General features: G+C 33.1%; 2 protein-coding genes across 3 annotated transcripts in view; one reads left to right on the forward strand and one right to left on the reverse strand.

The window, feature by feature from the left end:
* LOC128188261 (beta-catenin-like protein 1) lies at window positions 1-12,157 on the reverse strand. The gene is made up of 15 exons (XM_052859216.1): window positions 12,012-12,157; window positions 10,685-10,855; window positions 10,249-10,355; window positions 9,980-10,124; window positions 9,622-9,714; window positions 9,238-9,331; window positions 8,546-8,637; window positions 7,831-7,903; window positions 3,632-3,690; window positions 3,323-3,471; window positions 2,994-3,172; window positions 2,575-2,672; window positions 2,019-2,237; window positions 1,208-1,280; window positions 1-141 (listed from the first exon to the last, which is right to left on the reverse strand). The coding sequence occupies exons 1-15, from the start codon at window positions 12,039-12,041 to the stop codon at window positions 50-52; spliced, it is 1,674 nt and encodes a 557-aa protein (XP_052715176.1). The 5' UTR covers window positions 12,042-12,157; the 3' UTR covers window positions 1-49.
* The window catches only part of LOC128188258 (zinc finger CCCH domain-containing protein 18-like), an 18,770-nt gene continuing 14,723 nt past the window's right edge, over window positions 12,156-16,202 (forward strand). Inside the window, exons 1-3 of one of the 2 annotated variants that reach the window (XM_052859210.1) lie at window positions 12,157-12,297; window positions 12,826-12,901; window positions 14,494-16,096. In XM_052859210.1, the coding sequence (XP_052715170.1) occupies window positions 14,504-16,096 (1,593 nt within the window). In that variant the 5' untranslated portion in view covers window positions 12,157-12,297; window positions 12,826-12,901; window positions 14,494-14,503. Of the gene's footprint in view, window positions 12,298-12,825; window positions 12,902-14,493; window positions 16,097-16,202 lie in introns of both variants that reach the window. The other variant, XM_052859209.1, reaches the window with a different exon arrangement.

Consider the following 16,202-nt stretch of genomic DNA (forward strand, 5'->3'; position numbering starts at 1 on the left):
AGTCAACCCATTGTAAAAATTAGTTTAATGCTGAAGGTGTTGATTTTGTTCACAAAAACTTGTCCACTAACTGCATTATTCTATCCTGTTCTTTTTCTCTGGCCTCTGGGTCTTTGGCATCACCAATATTACCGGCATACTCTGAAACAAAATAAACATTTCATACAACTTGAAACTTTATGAAGTCAAACAGGATGGTTTTTAGTTATAAATACATGCCGTATAACAGTTATTTTCTGTCGCATAAAATTTTTGCAGTTAAGACCCTAGAAGGTATCAAATTATACTCTGCGTTTCCAATTTCTGCTATTAGCTAGAACTCAAAAATTGAATTTTAACATTTAACGTATTATCCCAATACATTGTATCCAACGTATTAATTGATAATTGAAATAGTAATTGTCGCATGGTCAATGTTTAACAATGTTCTGTTGTTTAAAAATTCGCACGAATATTTACAAATGGTGATTAATTTGAATCTTTTTTTTTTTTACTTCTTTTGACTCGTAATCAAATTATACATTTATGTTTTGACTGACTTAAACCTTCGATATCAATTATTTGACTTGACCGATCATATTGAGGATACTTAATCGGTACAATTCTTATATGATTGTTTATCCTAGAAGAATAGGGATATTATTACTAAGGCTGTTGCTATTTTGAATTAGATTCATGAAAATGAATTTCATACATGCTCTTCGAGTACATTATCTGCACATGCAGATCAATATGTATAACCTGAGAAATAAATCATGTCGGATGATTTTGTTACTTTTGAGTGTGTATTTTTGTAGATACATATACATGTACTAAAATATAAGTCCTTTATAATAATTAAGTGTGAATTTAATGAGTATTTCCACACAAATGACATTGAACTGAAATGATATCACAAGTTCATCACAGGTAATTACCGAATACAGACTACTTAGTAGCATACTGACCATTTGAGAATACAACCGGTTGATTTTGTGAATAATTTAAGAATATTTTGTGATTTTTATTTCTGCACATTTTTCAAACCAGCAAAATACTGCAGAAAATAAACAACTGCAGAAAATACTCATTATACTGTATATATTAAGTTTTGAAGTATGGTGAATACATGTATTTTGCTTAATCATATTTTGTATGGATGTTCAGTCTTGTTCTCAAGCACATGTGGGTCCTTTTAAATGTCTATTATAAAAAGGGTTCAACTTACCCCTCATGATACTCCTAATGGATTTGACGGATCCTCCCCTCATATTTAAAATCTGCATTATTCTTTGTTTTATCTACAATAACAAGATGCAACTGTTAGCTATTTTTCCTTCCAAGCTGGGTCACATTGCATTAGCATAGTGAAAAATGTAACGGACCAATGTTAACCTTAAACAATGAATTCAAGTTCAGACTGTCGTCCTCATCTTGTATTATACACGTACATGAGTTTGACAGAAGTTTAAAGATAATAGAAATAGATTAAAGACTAAAACAATATTAACATGTATAAAGAATCTAATTTAGCTCATTACCGATTTCAAATTTTACAAAACTTTTGGAAGTCTAGTTTAGACTACTGTATATAGGGTTTTTTTTGCCCTGTGTGTAATTTTCGCCCTTTTACCCTTGCAAGCTTTTTCGCCCCATCTTGAATTCACCCAGATGCAGTTGTGTTAACAGAAATATTATTTGCAACATAGAATTTGCACAGTTTTAAATTCGCCCTCTGACAACGAGGGCGAAAGGAGCAAAAATAAAACAGGGGCGAATATTTCCCTGTATACAGTATGCATGTAATGCTGCAGTTGAAATGACAGTAATAGGTGCTCCTCTTTTTTGTATATACCGGTACATGTATTAGTACTGTGTTCCATGCATAATTGGGTTCACAGTTTCCCAGTCAGAACACTAGTATTTAGTTTTAGATTAACACGATTAAAAATATCAAAATAATAGGCAATGGTGAATTTCTAAAATGGCATTTAGCCCAAGATGTTTCAGGGTGGGAGACAACTCTATTAGTGACATACTGTAGAGGCCCCTGTGGCACTAATCTCCAGCATCACGTAGTCGACCAGCTGGAGGGTGAACAGTCCAGCGTCCAGTCGCCGGATGTAGAACTCGTCTTCCAGGTCCTCATCCATGTCTTCACCCCTCCTCTTCAGGCGCTGTTTCTCTTGTTCTATTTCCGTGTCTATCAGTCTCACCTTGTCCAGGTATTTGAAATGCAACTCTAATAACCGTTCAACCTAAAAAAAATTATTAAAAAGCACCCATCAATATTGAAAGAAAAAAAATGAACTAAACAACAGAAACTCAATGAGCATTTGACTAGATAAATATCATATGCTTTGCTATTTATTTTTATGAATGAAGAGAAATCTCAGTTGCTTTCATGGGAAAATAATTGTTTTGACCGGGAAAATAATTGTTTTGACCTGAAAAACATAACCTATCCTTGTCATAGGTCTTCAATCATTTATATATTTTCTACATGCACGTTCAATTAACACACTTACGTTTAAACCCATGATAATGAGTATCAACTAACTTGCAAACAGTCCTAGTTTTACTTCAATTACCCACCTTTTCATGATCGTTTTCTGTGAATTTACTGATGAGTCTCTGTCGTTGTGTGGCTTGACAATTCCTCAACAAGGAGGCAATGATATTGGTGATATGTTCTGAAATATAAAAAACACTAAAACTCTTTCAAAATTCCAAAAGGAAGAAAGCAATTACACATAGAATCTATTAATTTTGATCATTACATGCTTCCATAACTGATATGTGTTACACTTATTCACAATTACAGTAAATCAGTTTCAAAAGCAGAAATTTTTAATAATTTGACCAATTTCTTATCTTCTAGTTTTAAAGGGAGAACAAAAAAGAATTTCAATAGATCAACAGTTTTTAAGTGCTCTTTCACAGATAGAGTTCAATCCACAATGAGATTCAATGTTTAATTAATGGTATTTCTTTGTCACATTTTATGCATGTACCTTCTAGTTCTGCAGGTGATGGACCTGCTCTTCCTTTAGTTGGTGTTTTCATGAACAAAGGAAATATGGTTCTGAGCCCAAGAATATCAACAAATTTCTGACTGTTGTCTGACCCTTCCTGACCAGTCATGGCATGGTTCAACACTTTTATTGCACTGTTTCTGGACATTTTCTTTTCCCTAAAGTTAAAAATAAAAATATTGTCATTTTCATCTAATAGACACCTGAATTTAGGAACATCAATTCAACGAAAACTGGAAGAAAGGTTATTTTTCGATTCCACAGTACAATGCAATGAATATATCCATTTTTAAAAGATTTTTTCTCACCTTAACATGAGATTCATCAGCTGTAGCCCCTCCCCTCGAAGGAACTTGCTGCGATTTTCTGAGCGCATTAAGCATGAACACAAAGAGTTGAAGAGATTCTCCATCATCTCAATTTCTTCCTTGGTGTTGGGGTCATGTCTTTTGTATGCCTACAAATGTATTCATTTAATATCATATACATTAAATAACAAACTGAATTCAGCTGGGTGGTGTCTGTATGCTTGTTTAAAGTTTTATATAGGTGTAACAGATAATGATGTAGATCAATATTGATGTTATTACAAACACTGATGTAAATTAGATTTTTACCGCTAACTGTTGTAATAAAACATCAATTCCATCTAAATCTCCAAGAAGCAGTCTGTTATCTGATTTAAAAACAAAAACAACATGCTTAACAACATTATAAAAAAGATTAACAGCAAGCAATACATTTTGTAATGCCAAGTTAACTTGATGAGATTTTTATGTTTAATCTTACTTATACCAAAACATAGGTAATCACAGATTACAAAGCTCACCGAGACGAGGCATCACCTTTATGAGGCATCACCTTTATGAGACCTATTATCATATTATATGAAAATCATACTTTATGATCTTGGATATTCATGGATACTGTTTTGACACAATATCGTATATCATCTGTTAAAAATTGTATCATAATCATAATTATGTTCATTTCATATGGTATTGTAAGATACAATGTTTATCAATACAATAATATAAAATACAATACTGCATCCTATCATACTTACAATATATATCATATTAATAATACAATAAAATACCGTAATAAATAATGATGAGATATGATAGTGTAACACATGATATTACATTGTATAGTGTTTTACATTATTGTATTTGATCACATAACACAATATCATAATACGTAATATATGATACAATATAGTATTATATGACACAATATCATATCAAATAAAACATCACAATATTGTACATCATGATATCATATTGTATAATATAGTATGATTTTGTATTGTATGATACTGTATCATATTGGATACAATATTGTATCATATCATATACAATATCATGTGATATAGTAAAATATTATATAATACAATATCATTTTATACAAATTGTATCATATGAGACAATAAAATATATAAAATCATATTATACAATTTAATGTGATATAATAATACATTATATAAACCAATATCAAATTACACAATATCGATTGATACCATATCATATTATTACTTATTAGGTTAGTTACTGACTCACTACGGAAATATATTGGGTTGATCAATCTCATAGATGGCGAGGCGAAGCCGAGCCGTCTATGAGATTGATCAACCCAATATATTTCCGTAGTGAGTCAGTAACTAACCTAATAAGTGTTTTGTTTTCCCGAGGACTATTAAGCGACATATTTCTTCACAAATAGCGATGATCATGGCACAGCCATATACAAGATGCCTTACATCTCGTCCAGTTAAACTCATTTAAACTCTTAAAAAATATCAATACCACCTTTCAAATACACTTAAAAAATCTTCGCTTCACCCATATTACTTACAATGTTTTGTTGCTATTCAATTTTAAACCTCTGCAGAGATTTGAGCAAATTTCGGCGCTGCCATTTTGCTCTGCTCCAGACATAACAATGTGACGTCAATATTCAAAGGGCAACTACTCTAATTTAAAAATAATTCCAAAGGGCAACTACTCTAAATATTTTAAGGACTTACTGAACACGATTTCTGTGTTAAATAATATGATATATCGAGATGAGTAGGTGAGGCGGCGGCCAATGACGGCCATATTGCCTAATATAAATCCTCAAAGAACCTACATAGAGATATATGAGGCAATCACGTGCCATGTTTAATCCAATGAAAGTGTGACATTTCAGTCCGAGGGAAAACAAAGTACAATATCATATCATATGATACAATATTGTATATTGCAATATCATATGTAACAATATCATGTGATAAAATAATATACTAATGATACAATATTAGGGATGGGACGATCTACCAATGCACTGGTGCATCACAGTTTTTATTTTGACGATATTTGGATCAATTAATTTACCATTAATACAACGATACCTAAGCGTCCTTTTTTTTTATTTCCAAAAATATAATAGCTATTTTTCGTCCGGGTGCCTAATATGAAAGTACGAAATGGCCGAATACCTCGTAAAGTTGTCGTAAAACTGTTAGAAAGCTAAATCTGGAGTGTGGAAAACTTTTGGATTACTTGTTTATCAAAAAGTAGTGTATACAAGACTAAAGTAATTTGTAAATTGTACAACGCTCATTTTAAATATTATAAAATAACTGTGGACATGCGGTAATACATTGACAGATTGAATAAATATTAAACCCTTATTCATGTTTTCATTTTGTTGCAATGTATTATGATATGTATCGTATTGCATCTCATGTATCGTGATATGTACCGAATCAGCTAAGTACAGTATCGTCCCAGCCTTATCCTATAAAATATATATTATACAACATTATATCATAATATACAATACAATACATAACAATATCATGAAACAATATCACATCATATCATAAAATATAAAAAAAATTGATACAATATCATATCATATTATCACATCATATCATAAAATATATAAAACATTGATACAATATCATATCGTATCATATAACTTTTTACAATACAACATATGATATAATATTGTATCATATTAAACAATAGTGTATCATATCATACAATACTATATCACAGGAATCATGTTATATCATTTAACAACAAACACATCTATCAAGCAGGTTTGAGTGAGGTAGATTTTTTTAGCATCCTTAATAATGGAGATCAGGCTCTGCATCTGAAGCTACCTCTACGATTCATTTATATTATAGTTATGTCAACTATGCAAGCTATTATCTATAAAACATGTGACCTGTTCCAAAAAACTAAACCTCATCCAGCGTCCAAAATCTATGGCTCAGATTCAGCATTGGTGCATCAGTATCATAAGACGTATCATCCATGCAAGTTTAGTGAAGTTAGGACCAGTAATAACTAAGATATAATCATCAGAGAGCAACCGCTTCTCAAACTTTAACCAGCTATAAAAACCTTAACCTCCCCCAGCATCCAAAACTTATCACTCAGATTCAGCATTCAAGACTGTTAGGTGCATCAGTATCATAAGATCCACCATTCATGCAAGTTTGGTGAAGTTTGGACCAGTAATAACTAAGATATAATCATCAGAGAGAACCGCTTCTAAAACTTTTACCAGCTCCAAAAACCTTAACCTCCTCCAGCATCCGAAACCTATGGCTCAGATTCAGCATTCATGACTGTCAGGTGCATCAGTATCATAAGACGCACCATCAATGCAAGTTTGGTGAAGTTAGGACCAGTAATAACTAAGATAAAGTAATCCTCTGCCATAAGCTCCCCTGACTTCGTCTCGGTGAGCTAAAAACTAAGTCCAACAGGTGATTTTTTTTTCAATAAATTATCAAAAATTAAATCCAAGTAATATGCACACCTCTGGTATATGAGGGTTGTTAGAATATTTGCGGACAAAGTGATTTACGGAAAAATTACTGTTTACTTTGTAGGATGACGCATGTCTTATTAAATGTGTCAATTGAAAATAAGTATGCAAAAAATCACATGATTTGATAAGTTGTTCAAAATATACAGCGATTTTCAGTATGTATGATTTAGATTTACGGAGCGCCATTTCATATTTCCACGACGTCATGTAACGTCAAACAACTGAAAGGCACACCTGTCACGCATTTTCAAAGTAAACACCTTTCAGTTCCACGCACTTTTTAACCCATTCATAAAATGCACCTTAACACCGTTATTTGTCAAGATTTTGTATAATGTCTTTTGAGTGATATCATAGATCATTTAGGTCAGAAAATCTTAAAACTTTCAGACGTGAGTCGTCCATATTCGGAATAATATTGTCAGAAATTTTAATTAAATTGAAACTTTCCAAAAAGGACCTTCATAAGTTATTTTAATGTTATATGAAATATCGTATATTTTTATTAGTTTAAACAGTACATTTTATTAATAAGTAGAAATGCATACAAAATATGAAAATATCAAAAGCTGACATGCTTCGTGAAGCATACTTTATAATAATAAATAAGCTGTACTTTTTTGATGGTGCATCTTCAAAAAAACAAATCTTTACATATTTATAAGAAATTACGTCAAGTTTAATACTAAAAAGTTTCGCTGGTATCATGCAAATAATCCGCTCACAATCGAACTTGTTTGCGAACTTTTCTAACAACCCTTGTATGTACAATTGATCTGCAAAACAACAGCTTCCTATCTTGAAAACTTTAGAAGAAATTATCCATACTAGGGTTATCCTATATGCAATATTATGCGAAAAAATACCCGTTTGGCAGCCACATACCAGTCATTATCACCATTTTCAATAACCGGATTTTTCCTATCGAAAACCCAGTTAAAAATGGCCATGACCATCTAGCCTTGTTAATAATTTTTTCTCTTACCATCACTGTTCTGTAATAATATGGCTAAAATTTCACTGGCATACAGTTTATTGGCATCAAATGGCATTTTTGCCTGTAAATAAAGAGAAGGCAATCAAATAATCAACATCCTTCAGAAATGACTGGGTTCGACATCTGATGTTTATAATGAGTAGGTTTGCACACACCTATACCTGACTGTGGTAAAACAGTCTTTATATCACTGTATCAGTTTGCTTACTGTTTACATCGTAGGAGGTCTCAATAGGACAACTATGATCTTTTTGTATAAATTCACATTTCCATAATCATAATCCTAAAATCTATTTGATATCTTCCTCTACCCACTATTGTTTAAAGAATATATCACATGTTTTTCAATTTTGAAATTAAAATAATTCTATGCTCATTAAAAATGAATTACATTGTCTTTTATGAAGTATCAGATTGTGATCTGTGTGGTTTCCTTTCTATTTAGAGTATTTGTGAAGTTTTTTCAATGCAACTTAAAGCCAAACATAGTAATTCTGATAACCATCAAACCATGATACATATGACAAACCATCATCCACTCCATAATGATATTTACCACTATGTGTCCCATCATACCATGATTGCAATACACATTTCAGTTACAGTCAATGTGGTATCATGGGGCATTTGCATGCATGTGGAAATAGATATAATCTACTGATACTGAAAATACATGAAGTACTGATATTACATCAAGTATTACCTTTATTCTTCTCAGTAACCACTGCAGTAACCCCTGCTGAGCTGCATCTGATGACATTTCAGGGCGATACTCCAGTAAATTCTCAATTATTGCTTAAAGAATAAAAAAAATTGTTGTCCAAAATCTAAACAATGGAATTATGCAATCAAGAAAAGATATGCTTCTGGGTTTGCATTATTATAGAAATTGTACAAGTTGTGTAAATAGCATAATTGTTTACTTATGTATATGTATGCCTACAAAGAAACTTGTGATTAGCACAAAATTTTACGAGCTTCATTCCCCAAGTGTTAAGAAAGATAACTTAGTGGTAAATGCATGTTTTTCCTTTACCTTACGAAATTGTCATGTTAAAAGACTCTTGCCTGTTCTAAAAGATACGCTGAATTGTGTTTTTATTTCAAATCTAGAATGTTTGCTAGTTTTCTTTGAGGATTGGAAGGAATTCATTTTCACCAAAGCAAACAGACTGATGGTGAACCATTAATAATTGGTGGTCAGATTTTTTGTGGGCTGTCCAAGTTAACACAGTAAGTTCTATGTTGAAACACTCATCTTGGCTATCCACTCTTTTCATGGGGGAGAGTACAGGACCCAATACCCTTGGTCTGATAGAAATTATCATCTGCGCATGGACAGCATGTCAATATTCTCATGATCCTTCACAATTAAAGCAAATTTAAAAATATTACCTAAAGTGTTGTGGACACCATCTGCCTCCTCCTTATTGTTTTCATCGAGCCTTTCCATATTCTGAACCAGTATTGCTACAATCTGCCCATCAACCTGCAAGAGGAGGAAAAGAGTCAATAATCAAAATATGTTAACTTGTACATGTAGTACATAAGTACAACCTTCCTTCATGGAACACAAACTTTTTACCCAAATAATTCATTATGCAGGTTTAAAGTGAAATTGGGTTAACATGACCAGGCTCTATGAGGTACCAATAAAATGACCCCCCTCCCCATTTTTTGCTTTACAATTAGATAAATGAAGGATATTTGGGTTCTTCTTATCATTTTATAGTTGTGTCTGGTTTGATCTTACTTTGTTGACTTTGATTTTATTCTCACCATAACATCTGTAAATGCTGTAGCTGCCTCATCATTTTCATTCAATGTGTCCACATCTGTCATTTCTTGTATCAAATCCACAACTGCTATTGAGATATGTACTTGTAACTAAGGAAAATTAATTTTAAGAACTGTTTCTCTTCTTTCCATCGTTCTTATCTCCCCCTCCCTTTTCCCCAAACACCACCACCATCCACAAAACAAGTTGAGAGAGGATAAAAATAAGGAAACTGTATAAGACAAAACAAAATACTGGTATCCACAATGAGAAATGGCAAAAATGGTTTTAAAAATCATCTTTACAACTAAGGTTTTGTTACATGCTCCTTAATAAAATATTTCTTAGAGGTTTGAAAAGGATATCTGTGTTTTCATGAGAGAGGAGTTGAAGTAAGGATTGCACAGTGTTCAGGTCCACCAGAATATGATACAGCTCAGGAACAGTGGCTATCACGTGCATTTCCTGTATGATTTCGTTTAATTCGATTTCTGATTCCATAAACCTGTAAAGAGACAGCCAGAGCACTTCAAAAGACCCGAAATATTATTTCTGTCATAATACATATGAAGAATTTTGAATTTTTTCTTATTTTAAACACAAAACTTGTATATATCCAATGTACACACTTCTCAGGGAGATCTGGGTATTTAATTCTCTGCTCTTGGTTTTTGTAGACTTTTTTTTCAAAATTTAAGAGCATCTTTTTGAGACTGGTTTCATCCAGAGTTTCTGCCTATGTAACAATACAGAAAATCGCATAAAAATGGCATGCAAGATAAATATATATAAAATGTCATAAATTAGCATGCATTTACACTTTTACTGTTTTAAGTAAACATTATTATGATAACAAATAAATTTACAATGCAATAAAATGTTATCATAAGGAAGACAACTTTTCATATTGGGACTGGTTGTCTTTTTCCATAAACATTCATCAATTCATTCAACAATGACAATTTTGAGTTATAAATGAATAAAAGAAAATAAAATAAATCCTCTATGCATGTTGTATATCACAAGGGTGCAGTTTTTCAGTATATTATATAAAGTGAAGCATACACTGGTCTCTGTTTCTACCAGCTGAAGAATCTTCTCTCTCTCTTCCTCACTGATCTTGGAGTCCTCAGAAAATGATACTTGGCCTCTCTTTCTTTTATCAGTAACTTGATCTGAAGCATCATCATCATGGAATCTCTTTTTGCCTTTTCCTGTGGGCTGTGGTTTTTCTGGCTAAAATCAAACATCATCATTATGTACAATGCAATTTATTCTTACCTCATCAGGCACTACAGCACATCTCTGTTAATTTTAATCAAAGTTTAGACTATAAGTGGAACTGAATCCAGGTTTCAGGTTTGCCTCGAAATCGCTGCCACTTTTATCATCACGTTTGAAAATTCGCTGTTTATGGGTGCCATGTTAAGGATACAATCCGAGACATTCCGAGTGCGATTTCTGACAAAATGGCAGGCAAATTCAAACGCGTATTTTAACAAAATGCCTTGGTACGACTCATTCAATGGATATTTTGTGGACTAAACTACATATGCATGTTCGAAAAGGTTTGTAATGTATAAAATGTGTTTTTCCCCTGCAGATTATTTTTAACAGACTTAAAATCGATGCGAAGCTGATCTGCTTCGCGGCTGCTACATTGCAAGTATATGGGATGAATTCTTGCTGTGACCTGAGCGTAGCCTGGTCACGGTGAGATTATTCTTTCTAGGTAAATATTACATACTTAAACTGAACAGGAATCTATACATATTTTCACACAAAAAAAACATTCCTGAGAGATTTAACTACAAATTCACCACTTGATTTGCCTCAAACATTTCCTAAACACCTAACCGACCTCGAAAACAAAGTATTTTAATTCACTCAGTTCATCATTATTATCAGTAAACAAACCACCACAGTTCTCTTTACCTGATTACCAGGTTTGCAAGAGTGTTTAAAAGATATTTAGAGGCAAGTAAGGTTATGCATGCAAAGTAAAATGTCTCAGGAACTTTTTTGGTACAGAATTAAAATTTTCACACAATATAGGCCTATATTTCTAAATTAGAATAGGTTCAAAACCGTGCGGAACATTTTGTTCGCAAAAGATATACATTTTTGTATTGATGGAACTGAAGCTCTACGGTCAGTCAACTAAAATTCCGGTAGAACTTCAGTTCTGCAGCTATTGTTATATATGAGTGGTGATGCCTCACTGAGAAAATTCGAGTGAATATTTCAAGTTTTCACATTTTGATGAATATGATCAACCAAACTTCAAACCATCGACCTTCCATGTAATTAACATCTAGAAATAGAGTATATGCATAATATTCTTGCTATGATATTTCAAAAATCCCAAATAATTTACACATAAGCGTGTTACCTGAAAAGAAAGTAGCTCCCCGACGTCCATTTTGAATTATTCTTTTGATTAATCCATCGCATCTGAAGAAAACTTTAGAGAGGTATCGATAATTACTTCCACGTGACGTCAATTGACCAATCCAAAAATATAAATGGCGACGTCTATAGAGTCGGTCAATTTGTAGAAAATTAACGTTTATTTCTCAACTTTCACTTATAATAAAGCCAAATAAAGATAAGACACGAATCTTGAACAAAGAAAGATTAGATATCCACGATCCTTTTCCCTTTCCATCGAATTCTAGGTAAGAAAATTAGGTCGAATAATGTTTACGTTGTATAGCACATTGTTTCTCGTAGAATTTTTAGAAGATCTATGAATAGGGCCGTATATATTACGTGAGAATATACGTCCCTGATATAACTTGAGCAATAACAATGATTAAGTTTCATATTTGTTTGTGATCTTGTTGGATTCCAAACACCCGTATGTAAATCATTGACAGATATTCTGTATATATACAAGATGTTAATGGTTCACGTTACCTACATGGTTTGTAGTTGACCTAAAATGGTTTATACGTGGTCATTAAATTCCATATGGAGGTCCGCTCTCACCCCATTTGGAATTTACTGACCATGTATAAACCTTATTAGATCAACTACAAACCATGTAAAGATAATATTGTTAACTGTCTGCCTTTGTGTACAAATAGATATGGTCAGAAATTTAAGTCCTGAATTTTACCCCATTTCATTTGTAACCAGTAACAAGGCACTGTTTTGCAGATGACAAAAGTAACATATATATGACAAAACTTTTTATTTTCAAGTCAAGTCCAGATGCATCACCCATGCAAGTTTGGTGAAGATCTTATATACTGGACCTGCAACTAAAACTTTAACCAGGTCCGTTAATATGGATAAATGGCAAATAATGAATAATATCAATAAAAACTTAGGTTTTATAGGTTTTAATTTGGGTAAAAAACATGACATCTTTCTTCTCTAAGAATGATGTCATAATGCTCAAAGGGAGTAACATTTTGTGCTGACTATGTAAGGAATATCCTTGTGACTGCCGATAGCCAATAATTTTCGTAGAATTTAGCAGGAGGTAGGATATACATGTAAAATATGTTTATATTTGAATAGTAATTTTAAATATGATTGTATAGGACAGATTTACACAGCGACTGTTTACTGAAAGCTAGATCCCAAATTTGTGATACAGTTATATTTTATTTCTGCAGCTGATTTATTTCTGTTTACGAATTCAACCAAGATATTTAGGGGAGATTCAGTATGGTTCATCATCGGAAACCCACTGCCAGTCAAGCACACATGTATGCTTTAATACTTACACATGGACAAACTTTCTGAATTATTCTTGTGCTCATGAAGAAGTCATGCTCTGTTCAGAATGGCTTCTTCACACTTTGCACAAATGGGAAGGGAAAAGTCACCAATCATGTTTTATTGCTTACACTTGCATCATTTAATAATAATTATTCCATGCATTAAACATCATTATTGCTCTTTTTTAAAGCAAGCACATCTCACCAGTACCAAACACCTATAAACAAAGCTTTAACAACCAGTGCATTTGAAACTGAACAAGCAAGCCTAGCCCTACAAATTCATCAAGTAAATTTTTGGGGCAGTTTTCTAGCCAAAAGTGGCTGACCTTTCACTCACAATTGGTTTTGTGAGGTTCATCGACTTGTTTTGAGTACCGGTATCTCGCACGCTTTGGAGAGAACAAAACGAGCTAAGACACACTTCCATTCCTTTGTACTCGTTCGAGAAACATAAATAGAGAAAAAGAAAGTTTATGTATGATGTCACAGTGAACAAGCGCTCTTTATTTCTCACGATAAATGTAGAGGTGGATCAGGCATCTGTACTGCATGTAACGTAATAATTAATCAAACTTTTTAAAATTTAAACTACGATTCCTTGGCTAATAAGTTTTTGTCTTAATTTAATGGCTTTAGTTAGATAAGGGGATGATAGAGATGCAAGTTCCATACTTTACTTATTGATCCAATTGTGGGAAGAAATTAAAAATATCTTATTTTTAAAGAAATACAGCCAAATCATTTTGTGATAAATAAAAGAAGAGAGGGGAAAATTTAGAAAGTTTAAAAATATAAGTTACAGAAACCTTTAAATGGAAATGGGTAATAACAAACATAAAAATGAGGGGAGGGCCACATACCTACAACATATATTCTTAGCATACAAAAATAATAAACCAAATGAAACAGGTGAAAAAATTATAATCCAGATAACAAGGAACAAAAGAAATAATGCTGACAAGCTATTTAGCCATTTACAGATTTTACTGATCAAGGGTAAATGAATGTTTAGAATGGGTAATTCTGTGGAATGTAGTTGATCTTATGTTGAGTAATTAGAAACTTGAAAGTCAATACAAAGTATTACTACTTATGGTTTAAATATTTGATGTTTACAATCCCTTATTTACTTTTTTTTAGTTAAATCCTGATGGATGATGATACTGCAACAGTAACACCAACTAAGGACGAAAACTCTGAAATTGATGCCAACAATGGTGACCTAACTTGTGGCAGTACTAATGATGAACAATTGGAAAAAGATGCAAGCCATGATGATTTGGAAGATGCTGATAAAATCAGTAGTTCTCCCCTTGACAGAAAAATAGAAAGTGAGGAAGATCAGGTGGAAGATCAAAAGAATGAGGAAGCAGCTGCCAGTCCATCTTTATCTCCGAGTGTGAATGATGAAAACACATCAAGCCCAGTTGGCAACAATGAGGAATCGCCCGAGGAATCTGAAATTAGGAAAGAAGAAGGAAGTAAAAAGGGAGACAACAGTGAGGATTTAGCAAGTGAATCGCAAGAAGAGTTAGCCTGCGATGATGAAGTAAGCAATTTAGGAAATGAAGCTGTCGAAGATTCTCAAGACATTGAAAGCAAACAAAAACTTGATAATGAGGGTGTGGTTGATGATGAAAGGAATTTCAGAGATATAAATGAAATATCTCAGGAGGCCTCAGAAAACGCTCAATCTAGGACAATTATTGATAATACTGAGGAAATTTCTAATCAAGATGATGTTTGCAGAGATTCAGTGGATAAGTCAGTTGGTAGTCCTGAAAACGAGGAGAGTGTTTACCAGGATTTACCTTCAGAAACTAACTCTGGAAGAAACACACAGGGAAGTGATATTGAAAGTGATGAAGATGTGAATGAATGGGAGGATGATGTGGCTAAAAATGATGAGGCTCCAACAAGGGATATTGAGGAATTTATGGATGTGGATGATAATTCTGGAGCCCAGCATGTAAAAGAAGCAGAAGAAGTTTCAAGTGATGATGAAAATGAAACTCAGTCAAGTCAAGTATCTCAGTCAAGTCAAATATCTCAGTCAAGTCAAATATCTCAGTCAGAGTTAAGTCAAGGAAATGAAGAAGAAGAAGACAAGGCAGGAAATAATGAAGAAATTGTGGAAAATCCTTTATCACCTGCTGAGGATATAAGTGAAAGTGAGGCTGGTGAACTGTCTGATGAAGAGGAGGAAGAAAAAGAGAAACTAGAGGGTAAGGAAGATGAATGGGATTTAGACTTGACTAAAAAGGGAGATAATGTGCATCATGACCGACCTCTGGCTGAAACTGAGGACATTAATAGTCCAGAGAGTGACCTGCAGGAAAGGGAGAAAACTCCTATCAGGGACTTGGATTCAGCAGCATCGCCCATTTCTGAGGAAGGAAATTTGTCGGACATTGACTTGGAAAAGAGGAGACGTGAAATGTACAACGATATTTCTGATGAAGAGGAATCCTTCAGTGATGAAGAGAAAATTGACAATTACAAAGTAGATGATGTCGTTAAAGAAACCATACAAACTAATGACTCCTCTTCAAAGAGGGCTGACTTGAAAAAAGACAGAAAGGTGGACAAATTTCATAATCAAAGTAGCATGGGTGAGGAGCAAGTGGAACTGGATTATGATGAGGATGTGGGTGAAGAAGATGGGCGGGGTCATGAGGACAAAGAAAAAATTGATGACAGTAGGGGTGGGGAGAACGAAGCAGAGAAAAGGGAGACGGAGGAGGTGAGATTAAAGTCAACTTATGTGGGGAAAAAACTCATGTAAATAATATGAATTTGAAAATTAAAAAAAAATAACTTTCATTTTATAATCATTGTTTGTTTAACAT

The sequence above is a fragment of the Crassostrea angulata genome, chromosome 6 (assembly GCF_025612915.1).
Source record: "Crassostrea angulata isolate pt1a10 chromosome 6, ASM2561291v2, whole genome shotgun sequence".
NCBI lineage: Eukaryota > Metazoa > Mollusca > Bivalvia > Ostreida > Ostreidae > Magallana > Magallana angulata.